The 12,029-nt window shown below is 59.3% G+C and overlaps 1 protein-coding gene across 3 annotated transcripts in view; it reads right to left on the bottom strand.

Moving 5' to 3' along the window:
* The window catches only part of PKP1 (plakophilin 1), a 41,299-nt gene that overhangs the window by 25,698 nt on the left and 3,572 nt on the right, over window positions 1–12,029 (bottom strand). For 2 of the 3 annotated variants that reach the window (XM_072948816.1, XM_072948817.1), the window contains exon 2: window positions 6,249–6,355. In XM_072948816.1, the coding sequence (XP_072804917.1) occupies window positions 6,249–6,355 (107 nt within the window). Of the gene's footprint in view, window positions 1–6,248; window positions 6,356–6,641; window positions 6,816–12,029 lie in introns of those variants that run through there. The other variant, XM_072948818.1, reaches the window with a different exon arrangement.

Genomic DNA, 12,029 nt, shown 5'->3' with positions numbered 1-12,029 from the left:
GGCCTGGGAGCGTTCCTCCGCCCCCTCCTCCAGTCTAGGGGCAGCCCTCCAAGCGCGGCACCCCGCCCGGAGCCTGCCCTTGCACTGATCTGCCGGTGCCGGTCCTTCCCCCTTTGCAAGACCTCAGTGTCAACCTCTGTCCCCCAAGGAAGGACACACGATACAGGATGTCAGAGCCCAGGACAGTCTGATGGTAAACGTGGGGCCTGGCAGGGATGGGGGGGCCCCAGCAGCGGTCCCCCAGCAGTGCTGGAGAACCCTGTGCCAAGGCCAGGGGCCTTCCTTTCCTCCACCTCATCTCTGGCTTCTAAAGAGCCCTCCCTGCCTCTCCCCAGCCTAAGCCAGGGGAAGGGGCCTCTCGGAGAGGCTGAAGTCAGCCCTGCGGGGAAAACTGTCACAGAAAGAAGGTCCTCACACTGGGCTCTGACCCGGAGGCAGCGGGAACGCCTGGCACAGAAAGCAGACCCTCTCCAAGGACGCAGCTCACGAAGGGGCCACCCCAGGGGCCACGCCAGGCATGGGCACCCAAGTTTGAATAGAAGGACTGTCTCCAGCCTCAGACCTGTGTCTGTAAACGCACGCTGGGCCCTGCTTCCCACAGGGAGGGGAGCCCCGGGGGCCCCTCCCTCGCCTCCTCCTCTCTCAGGCACATTCTGTCCTCAGCAGCAGGATCCTTGTCTCTTCTTGTTGGGTGAGAGCCTGGGGCCCGTGGGACCCTCCTACCTCCCAGGGCTGGGTGGGGGTGAGTCACTGCCGGCAGCAGGGACACCAAGTTGGCAAGCACACCACTCACGCCTTCTCCTGGCAGGAGCTGTGCCCGCGTGGGACAAGGAGCTGTGTCTCCTTTAGTTCTCTCCCCTGGACCGTCCAGAGCCGATGGAGGCCCCACTGGTGCAGCTGGAAAGCGCTGAGTTCAGAGCTGAGACAAGGGAGGAGGAGCGGCCTGGGTTTTAAGGCAGGGGAGTTACCAGGCAGAGCCCTTTCCGGGCCTGCTTCCCGGCTATAACGCTGAAGGAAATGAGAGCCTACCACCTCACCATCCTGCTGCAAGGGTTAATTAAGTGCTGTTTTCCTGGTGCCTGGAGATGAAGTGGGGAGGCCTTGCAGAAGCCATTATCCACCTGCAGACCTGAGGAGGTGGAGGTGGGAGGGGCTGGCCCTGGCCCCGCCCCAGGAGACCACCAAGAGGCCCTGGCTGTGGGTCCCGCAGCTACTCAGTGGCAGACCCCCAGCCGTACAGGACCTTGAAAAGTTGGGGCTGAATGAATCCTTGGCTGGGATCTAGTCCAAGTGACTTGCTCTATGGATGAGAAAGCCAAGGGGTGAAGGGTGAAGAGTGGAGGGGTAAAGACCCCTCAGGTCCCTCTGCTTGAAGCAGCCCGCCCTCACATTGGGCATGTGTGACCAGAATCCAGGCCTCCTACAGCTGACTGAGTGTGTCCTATCTGCACCTCAGACTGCCCTTCGAGCTGGGAATTCTCACCCATTTCAGAGATGGGCAAACTGAGGCTCAGTCAGGTTAAGAACATGTGGAGGGTCCCTTCACACCGGCCTGCTCCTGGGAGCAGACTGTTTACCTGGGGACTGGCAAAGGTTGGCTCTTTCTCTGCTTCAAGGGCAAGGGGCCTGCATTTTCTCTCCAGAAGCCCCTGGATCTGAGGTGGCCCAGGGTCCTGCCCCTGCAGACGCTGCAAACACTGGGCCAACTGGAGGTTGGTTCCCACCTGCCACAGAGTCCATGCGCCCCCACCCCTCTCATCTATAAAAGAGGGCCACCCAGGTGTCTTTGGGTCTGGTGTGGGCAGGACCAGTCCTCCTGGGGGCAAGGGTCCCTGGCACATCATCCCCGAGGCCGTGTCATGGTGGGAACATCAAATACTGACACACCAGTTAAGCAAGTGCAGCTGAGAAGAGGCTGGGAGGATGATTTGCTAGCGGGTCCCAGATTAGAGTAGAGGAATGGGGTAGGGGCAGGACGAAGGCAGAATTTCCCCTGGTCATACTCCCGGGGCAGCTCGCCCTCTGGAGCGCGGGGCCGGATGTAGCTGAGCACAGCGGACGGATTCAGTGCGGTCAATGCGGGGCCCCCATGGCGCGCCCTGGCCCAGACCGCCTGGCCGACCCACCCACATGGCTTCCCGGCTCCCGGGCAGGCTGCTCTAGGCTGGTCCATAACCAAAGCACATGGCACTCGATATGACGCCCAGAGGGACGGAATGCTTAAAACCAAGACGGGTTTCTTGACTGATAAATAGGAAGAGCTTGCAGGGCTGGAGGTGGCAGAAAAGGAGATTACCACCTTAGCCCAGAACATTCCCTGGGAGTCAGACCTGTCCCCCTGCCTCAGCTTCATCCCGGACAAACCCAGGTGACAGAAGCCACTTTCAGCTTTGGAATAAAAGGGCTGTGTCTCCCATCTCCTGCCTTCTCCTCCCTCAGCCCGGTCTCCGCTGACCCAGCTGAATGTGTCCCGTGTATTCTGAGCGGGGCTGACTCCTCAAGGAGAGAGCAGGCCTGGCTGGGGAACAGGGAGGGGCGAGAGCAAGGGACCTGAGCTCCAGTCTCTTGTGAGTCCCTAGAATGTGGCGTTAGTGTTAAAACACTGAGACTGCAAACAAAAAAATAACAATAAACAGAATGACCAACAAAAAAGTGCAAACATCTGGGGGGTGAAAGAAAATTCCACTGGTTAAGCGTTAGGCCAGCGGGCTAGTCTGCTCTCATTGGCCAGCCGTGTGACTCTTGTCCCCGTTGGGCCTGAGTGTCCTGGACTATAGAACATCAACCTTGTCGGGCTCTCATAGTCCCGAGTCTGGTTCTGAGAACTGGGGCGGAAGAGCTGAGTCTGCTCATCTGAGCAACGCGGCTGGAGGCTCCGCATCCTTCGTGCCAGCTCCCCTTCGCCTCCCGCCCCGAGGTCGCAGGCCTCCGAGGCTCCGGCCACGTCACCCAGCAGACACAGTCTCGGGGGCGCGGAGGCTGCAGCCAGCAGCAGAGAACCCAGGACTGACTGGCCAGTGACTCTTTCAGGACCAGTCTTTTCTTCTCCTTAAGCCCCTTGGTGTGTTTTGTGTGTCAGACTCTTCATCTCATTTTATTACAAGACTACAGTCAGTCCTCCTAGCTTGTGACACAAATGCTCAGAGTATAAACAGCATGATGATATACATAGAGCATGCAGGTTTTCAGGCACAGATGCCTTTATTGGTGGATTTTCTCAAGCACTTAACTTGACATGATCTTGCTAGTGAAATGAAGGACGCTAGGATCATTCCCCGACTCCTTTCATGAGGCTAGCATTACCTGACATTATAACCTTACAAAATCATAATTCTCTTAAACCCCAGGCCAATGTCCTTCAGGAAAGTAGAAGCAAAAATTCCCATAATATTCTGGAAAATAGAACTCAGCTCTAAGAATAAAACATTATAAGCAGGCGTGTAAAATCTATGTTTTTACTTAGTGGACTGCTGCTGACATAGGATGAAGGCAAATCCATGAGGTAAAGCTGCTGCCTTTGGGACATTCTTAGAACTTTCTTTTTGGAATTGCCCGCAGACCCTTTGCATATTTAAATAAAATAGATCCTCAGTGGTGACCAATTGGGAGTTGATTTGGTATTTGGAACTGAAGCCAAATCTGAGGACTGAAGTGCTCAGAGTGCTTAATACCATTTCTGGTCAAGCTGACAACGCAAAAATGGGACTGGTTTTCTTAGAGGGCCCCTAAAACGGCGCTAACGACACTCGTATTTTTAAAAAATTTTAGAGGTCCAAACGGCAGACTGGTGAAGTCCTCCAGTTTAGCGACCAGCGCCTGCATCCGATCTATCTGCAGACCTCTGTGCTTCTCCCACCTGGACTGCGCCGCCGGCTCCCCGGCGCGTCCCCCACCACCCCGCGCCCCGCTCCCCCTCCCCGCGCCCCTGGACTCCGGCTGACTGATGAAGTAAGGCGTCTGCAGGAGCCGGTCCTTCCGCAGACGGCCACGCCCTGCTCCTCGCCCCCGCCCTGCACCCCGTTTTCACCGGGGGGAACTGACCTCGGCCTGGCTCAGTCGCGCCGTCCATGGGAAAATCCCACGGACGCGGGATGATCTCCCGCCGTCTCCCGTTACCCCCCCCCCACCCCGCCCTCCTTCCCCTGGTCCCGAGCCCGCTCGGTTTGGCCGTCCTCACGGATGAGCGCCTGGCTCGGGCATCGCTTCTCCCATCCCCCACGTCGCCCCCCCCCCCCCCCCGCCAAATCCCCGTGAGCGGGCCGCTCTGCGCGGTTCCCAGAGCCTTTCCCGAACAGAGAGGAGCCAGGACGTGCCCCAGCAGCTGCCCGACGTGAGTCATGTCTGAAGTCCCGCCAGCAGAGAGGGAGCAGGAGGGCTGGGCCTTGGGGTGCGGGAAAGGGAGGAATTTTCACGGGTTGTCAGGAAACAGGCACAGGGAGGCCTGGGCTGACTCGGGAGGGCACCGGGAGACTGCGGCGGTGGACTGAGCTGTTGGACCAGAAGAAGCGCTCAACGCGGCCACGTGGAGGTTCTCCTACCACCCCCTCAGCGAAACCCCTCGGAAAGTGTTCCTTTGCAGGTCTCGGTTACAAACGTCCCCGTGTGATAACCCCTTGCTGCCAGTTTGATGACACTTCACAGTTAAGGTGGCACATCAGCCCTGAGGGAGGGTACACAGAGAAAACACTGACACCCAGGGAAGCTAAGAGGCCGATCCAAAGTCGCAGAACCACAGAGCAGCATACCCAGGGCTAGAACCCGAGCTTTCCGAGTTCTGAGTTAGCAGCACAGCACGTCACACCTGCAGCGTCAGCACGATTACTCATTCTGACTGCTGGCCCGGGCCAGGGACCTGCCCCCCGGGGTCTCCTAATCCTTTTCACGGCATCACTAAGTCACGTTCTCAGATTCTGTCTAGTCATCAGTCCTGATCAACCAGCCTGCTGCACGGAGGGTATCAGTTAACATCACGAATCAGGGGGAAAGAGCAGGGTGGGATGAATCTGCAGCAAACCTGGTTACTTCTTCCTTTCAGTCCCTGACCGTGACATGCAAGACAGACAAACCCTCCAAAATTAGCCCCAAGGACTGAGGAAGGAACCCAGGAGATGACAAGGAACACAGAACTCAGAAACCACCGTCTCTCTCTTTCCCTGACGATCGGGGTGACGTCTATGACCAAGGCCGACTCAAAGCAAAAGCTGCTGAAATCTGAGCCCCGAGTCCTGTGGAGAAGCACCCTTTATCCCCAATGGCACAGGCCTTCTCCCAAAAGAATTCCCAGAACAACACAGGCTAATGTTGAAATTAGCAAAAATGAAGTCATAGAATTGGGTGACTGGAAGGAAACTCGGGTGTCACCGAGCCCAACACCCCTGAGCTCAGAGTAGAAGAAGACCCCTGCTCGGGCTTCTGTGGTTGAGTCGAGCACCCACCCCAGCACCTGGCGCAGAGCTAGGGCTAAAGCAGCGTTTGCTCAGTAAGGGATGTGAGCACGGGAGTTGAAATCGCGCAGAAAGACAGTGACGGGCCCAGAATGAAACGATCCAGCAGAATCTCCACTAGTGCTAATTAAAAAAAATTCTTTCAAACGCTTCTAGTCAGGTTTTTCCCCACATTATTTCATTTAGTCCTGACCCCAACCCCAAGAGGCAGACTTTATGCCCATTTTACCCTGGGGAGACTGAGGTCGGGAGCTAGAAGTGTCTCACCCAAGGTCACACGCTCCGTGAGTAACAGACCTGGAATGCGAACGCGGGTTTGTCCGACCTGCAGACTCAGGCAACGTTCTGCCCCAGCGCACAGCCTCTCACTCAAGAGCTGCGAAGGCGGACGCGCCCTCCCGTCCTCTGGGGACCTCCAGAGCCCCCTCCCTGGGCAGCAGCACATACTGAGGAGAGGGGTCCCTTCAGGATTTTCCTAGAAACATCTAAATTAATCCACGGCTGGACTGCAAGAATCCAGACTTCTTTCCCATCCATGATCAAATCAGGCATATTAGGAAATGGACTTTAAAAGAAATGTTGTTTTCTTTATGCTTTTTCTAAAGTGTTTGCATTTGAGACATTCCCAAATAGCCAGCCTGCCCAGACAGGAGCTGCAGGGAGAGGCCGAGCGCACAGACCCGGTCAGAGCCGGGGCCTCACCTCGCGGACCCGTCCTGCCCGCATCACTTTCTCCGTGACCGCGCAGGCTTTCCCCTCACAGACCCTGCGCCACCCCTGGCCTCCCGGGAAGCAGCCCCTTACCGGGTAGCCCCAGGAGCCGGTCCCCGCTTGGAACTTGGAGTAGTAGCTGCTCCGTCCGGTGGTCCCGTAGCCGCTGTAACTGTCGGCCAAGCCGTCGTACATGGAACCTGCGGGACAGAGGCAGGTGTCAGGACAGTGCTGGCTATGCTCCTCGCCCAGCCTCCTCCCCATGGCATCCCCTCAGCAGCCCCAGAGGAGACCAGGTCCGAGCCCGCGGAGGAGGAGGAGGACGGAGAGTCAGCCTCCGTGAGCTGTCTACCTCTGCACTCGGCCTCTCCCACACCCAGGGCCGAGGGCAGGGCTCCTACAGAGGCCGCAGGGTCAGCCCTGAGGGTCCCGGCGGACCCCTTCCTGAGGGTCTGCCCCTGCTGCCGGGGCTGGGTGGACACCTACAGGAGATGAGCTGGTCCGGAGGGCCTCGGAGCACCGCCGGCCCCCTCCAGGGAACCACAACTCCGCACTCCACTAGGAGAAGCGTCCCACTCGGGGAAGATGGGCAGGATCTCAACATGCCAGGTCCAGAGCCTCGAGGTCAGGGCCACAGGACAGCTCCGGAGGGTGAGAAGGCCACGCAAAGCAGTGGTTCTCTGCTTCTAAACCCCAGCCCGGCCCCCAGTTGTGACGAGGGGGCCCTCCGCCCCCTTCATCTCCCAGGTGCCCCCACTGCCCACGGGGGAGCAGCCACCAACCTCAAAGGCCCAGCGAGGATTAATTACTGTTCTCCAAGAGCTTGCAGCCCACAAATGACAGGCTCCATGGGAGGACGGAGTGTCATTACGATTATTAGGGGCAAGGTGGCTTCGGATCACGGGAAGCAGCCTGGACGTGGGGCTCCTGCCCCAGGAGGGCAGCGCCAGCTCTGTGGGGCTGGTCTGCCTGCCGTCCTGTGGTCCTCGAGATGTGGCTGACAGTGCCCTGCCAGGCTTTGCTTGCTCCGTGTCCCGCCGAGTCTGCCTTCTGTCTGGCCTTGGCCGCAGCCATCAAATCTCACTCACCATTCAAAGCCTGGCTCAAAACCTCTGCGCCTGAAAGGCAGTCTCTCCTACCTCTGAACACATGCTGTCCTGCTGTCTGAACCCCAGAGCACATCCTGCCTGGTGTCCCATCTCCCAGGCAGAGAGTTGCATGAGGGGCAAGCCATGGCTCTAGGGCATGGGTGTCCAGAGCAAGGACAGCCCCTCACTCTTATTAAATGATGGCCCCTGGGGAAAGTCGGGCCGGGAGAGTGGTCCAACTCCAGCATTGGGGGAAGGGTCTGACCTGATCCCACCTGGCTCCCTGAGCCCCTCCCCATCAGACGTGTCCCCTCAGGCTCCTAAGCCTTGGGGGTGGGGGCTGGAGTGCTTGAGCTGGGAGTAGAAGGCATAGCAGGGGGGCAGCTTTGGATGGTGGCAGGACACCTTCTCCATCCAAAGCCAGATGACCTCCCCAACAGCTCATAGGAGGGGCCACTGCCCTGATTCCCCATGCCCCCTTCCCCATGGTGGAGGATATCCTGGCCACTAGGTCTAACGGCTGTGGCGGAGACCACCTGCCCTGGGAGCCCAGAGGTGCTGGAATTGGTCCTGGCTCTGGGCCCGGGCTTCCTCTGCTATAAAAAGAAGAGGTGGCTTCTCTGTACCCCACGGTTCTGTGGTTGTGTGACCACAGAGGCACGTGTCTGACAACGTCCAGAGAAGCCCAACCTCTCATCTCAAGAGACAGGGTTCAGCTTGCAAGGAAGAAGTCCGGGCATCAACGGCTACATCACCACCTCCTTTGCTGCCCACCTCGGCGTCCTCCCGGGTGTCCCCACCCCAGGCAGCCCCAGGCCCAGGCCTGACCCCTCGGACTTACTCCCAGCCCCCTGCTGAGTGCGGGCAGCCTGTGCCTCTTCCTCCAGAAGCTGCCCCTCGAGAAGCGCTGCCTTTGTCGGGGGGCAGTCTGGAGGCAGGATCGTGGGCTCGGACGCCCAGAACTAGCTCTCACCAGGCACGGGGCCGCGGCCAGGACCCCAGGCGGCCGACAGCTCCCCTTCATCCAGGCCCCTTCTGCCATCCCTCCCAGGGCGGGGCAGGCCAGGGCTCACTTGGCTGGCTATTGCCCCACTGGGCAGGAATTTCTCACCCAAGGGCGAGCGTGGGTCAGCCAGCTGCTCTGGATGGAAAACCCGGGGTGGTGACAGACAAAGAGATCGAGGAGAGGCAGCCCCAGAGGCCCCGTGGAGTCCAGGCTCCCACGGGGCGCCGCCCCTTCCCAGGAGGGAGTCTGTCAGCAGTGATGTCACTCACTCGCACTCCCGGTCATCCGGTGAAGCATCCCCTCCACACCCTGCACCTGCCCGCCTCCCTCTCATTCTTCTCCGTATGACAGTGGGGTGTTCTCTGCCATGGAGGCAGATGACCTCTGGAATACCTTCTCACTCCTGAAGGTGCCCCCCACCGAGATCATCTGCATCTGGGGTCAGACCACCTGACTCCCATCTTCAGCTGCCTGGCTTGGCCTCTTTGTGAGAATGAGACTGCCATCACACCGCCAGCGCTGCTTCTCTGGCAGGAGGCAGCTGCCCTTGGGCCAAGGTTTCAAGGGAGGGGAGTCCAGAGACGTCATACACTTGAAGTCACACCTTGCGGTGTGCCAGATACCTCGAGGGGCGCAGGCAGGAGCTGGGCTGTTACTAAGAGTGTCGTTCCCATGGCAGAAGTGAGCTTACCCTCCCTGGACCCTGTGGGAGTGCTACCCTCTGAAAGTCAGGTCCAACAGCAGGAACATGCGGCTTCTCACTGAGAGGATGGGAAGGCTCTCCCCTGGCCCCAGGACCTCTCTGGACCTCACTCCTAGGAAGCCTTACCTGACGACTCTCACCTGGTCTCTGGGCCCCTGCCTGACTGTCTTCTCGGTGTAGGGAATGGTGAGGTTCGGTCCCCTTGCCCAGCCCTCATGCTGAGGGTGCTGGGGGCTCAGTGTCCCCATAATTGCAGCATGGGACCGCAGTCCTGGACTCCACCTAGCCAGGCCCCCTTCCCACCCAAAGAGGTCCTCGGTGGGTCTGCAAACGGGGAGAGAGAGAACCTAGAACACTTCCTTGGGGAGGATTCTTGGTCCAGGAGCAGATGGGAGGGGATCCCAGCACCCAGCCCGCCCCGTCTCCCCACCTCCCGGGGAGCATTGCACCCTCCATCTCTCTGGAAGGGCCTGTGGGCCTTGAGCCAAGACAGCGGTCTCTCCTTGAATCTGATGCGGCCCAATTGTGCGTCTGTCAGGAGGCGTCTGCCCACCCACAGAAGCCCAGGGTCAGGGAGCAAAAGTCTGCCTTCCCTGTGCACCAGCAACACTGGCCACTCTGCCGGCCCACGCGGCGAGCCTCCCTTCGGGTCAGTGATTCAGGGGGAAAAGCCACCTCAGAGCTGGTCAGGGTCCCGGGTGCCGCCTCCCTTGGGTCCCGCATGGTTGCCTGACTCTGTCCTGTGTCACGAGGGCAGCCCACGCCCCCTCACCTACGGGGGTCTGAACACAGAGGCACCTCCTGTGTCAGGACACGTAGGAGTCCTTCCCGCCGGGACGGGCGGACCTTCGCGGGATGACTCACCCTCCTCCACCTCCGAGCTCTCACATCGGTCACGCCCGCCACACCTGAAGCATTCCTGCTCTCCTCCTCAGCCAAGCCCTCCCCCTGTATCCAAAACCCTGCACAAAACCAGCTCCTGCTGGAGATGAGCCACCCGCTCCGGGCCCCCAGGCCCCCCGCGGAGCGCCGTCAGCACTCTGCCCAAGTATGATCTCACTGCGTGCCACACGCTCCTCGTGTGTGTGTGTGTGTGTGTGTGTGTGTGTGTGTAGGGGAGTGTGTGTTCCCCACCCTCTCGGGACGTCCGCCTGCCCGACCGACGGGCTGCCCCTGGGGCAGAGGTCACCCGAAACACCTCTCCTCCACCCCAGCCTCCCCCATACCCCTGTCCCTGGCTGGTCAGGAGGTCCTGTCACAGACTGAGCTCTAGAGGTGTGTCTGGTAATCTGTCTCCCACGAGGCCCATGTCTTCCAGCTGCTTCTGCACGGACAGCTGCTCCCCAGCACCAAGCGCTGGAGAAGGAGGCCCGCCGCCCAGCATCTTTCAGCCCGGAAGACGCCTTGGCTTCACCGCCCGCAGTCCCTCCCACACAGGATGCCCAGCAGGACGAGGCCCACAGCAGGAGGAATTTAAGTGAGACCCTCAGAAGAACTGTCGGAAGACACTTGTGAGACAAGCTCCCCCATGATGTTCGAAAGCGGGCAGGAGCTGTGCCTGTGGGACGGTCCAGGCACCCAGACGTCTCCTGGGGCCTCTGCCCGGCCTGCGGGGAGCTCTGTGGACACGCCACCCTGTCCTGGATGGGAGCTCAGCTCAACCCCACCAGGCGCTCTGGGGCAGGTCCTGCCCTTTCCCGGGCACGTGTATGGAACAGAGGCACGAAGCAAACTGGACTGCTATGGCCCTGTCCTCTCCTGTCCCTCCCGTGGGCCCTGCTGGGGCATGTTCAAACCCAGCTCTGCCGGAATCCTGCCTCTCTTTCTGACAACCTGTGTGTGGCCATCCCTAAACCTGAGGGCAGGAGCATCCTGGGGGCAGGCCAAGAAGCGGGGGCAGGCCCAGCACAGGGCTCAGCCCCTCAAAGGGGCCCAGGGTAGAAAGTCACCAGCAGCTACCACACTAGGTGTCCGTCCGTGTGTGGGGCACGCAGAGAGGCTGCGTGTGAGGGGTGAGCCCCACTCTGGGTCTCTGCGTGAGTGGGGATGGCACGAAAGCCGTCTTTCTTGGACTTCGCTGCACTTCAGAACTGCATGGGAGCTTTTAGAGGTCCACATGCCCCTGCTGTCCCCACAGGAACTAAATCCGAATCTCGGGGGACAGGACCCGGGCACTGGCATCCTTTTAAATTGCCAGATGGTCCCACTGTGTAGTCCGTTTGGAACGGTGCATCAGGCGATGTTTGAAGGGGAGGTGTGGGTGCCGACTGGAGAGAGGCTGTGGGCATGGTGCTCCTGGAGGGAAGGAGCCTTTTGCAGGACAGCTGCAGGCAGCTGGGGGCACGGTCTGCAGAGGCAGTGAGTTACACAATCCATTTCCAATGAAATATTTGAAGATATTGGGAGAGACCCAGGGAGAGGTGGTGACTTGCCCAAGGCCACACAGCAGTTGGCAATAGATCCAGATGGAACTGAAGTCTCCCACCACCAGCTGGACTCCTGCCGCAGCACGGGCTGTGAGGTGGGGTGCGCGCGCGTGTGTGTGAGTCCACGCGTGCACACGTGTGCCTGCAAAGATCGTCACGCGGGCCGTCTCCCAGGAGAACATTCTTCCGTCTTGCTCCAGTGCCACTTGCCTCCTAGGGGCCTCACCCTCAGCCGAAGTGCTTCCCAGGTCGTCAAACTCAGAACAACTGGCTTATTGATATTTACCACTTGGCGTGTGGGAAGAGGGGTTTCTTTTGTTTTGCCTTGTTTGTTTGTTTTTTAATCTCTGCCAACCAGTTTAGCAAAGGACCAGGACCCAGGGGAGCAGCATTTGCTCTGGAACCCCTGGACACTCGGCATTTTTGCATGCGTTTAACAGGCCAACGGAAATTCTGGCTAAAACCTCAGCTCCAAGCCAAGAGACGTTGTAAAGAAACACAAATTGGTTTACTTGAAGTTTAATTAATATGTTTCGCTGCCGGGACAGGCTACTGCACAGACAGCTTTTACCACTTCCCATCTCAGCTTGGGTCCTGGGGAGATAGCCCTAGAAGTGATGTCTGTTCACAGTCTGTGGTCAGGATAGGACA

Source organism: Vicugna pacos, chromosome 23 (genome assembly GCF_048564905.1).
Source record: "Vicugna pacos chromosome 23, VicPac4, whole genome shotgun sequence".
In the NCBI taxonomy this organism is placed as follows: domain Eukaryota; kingdom Metazoa; phylum Chordata; class Mammalia; order Artiodactyla; family Camelidae; genus Vicugna; species Vicugna pacos.
Note: the sequence above shows the minus strand (reverse complement) of the source record. Positions and strands in the feature narration are given on the sequence as shown.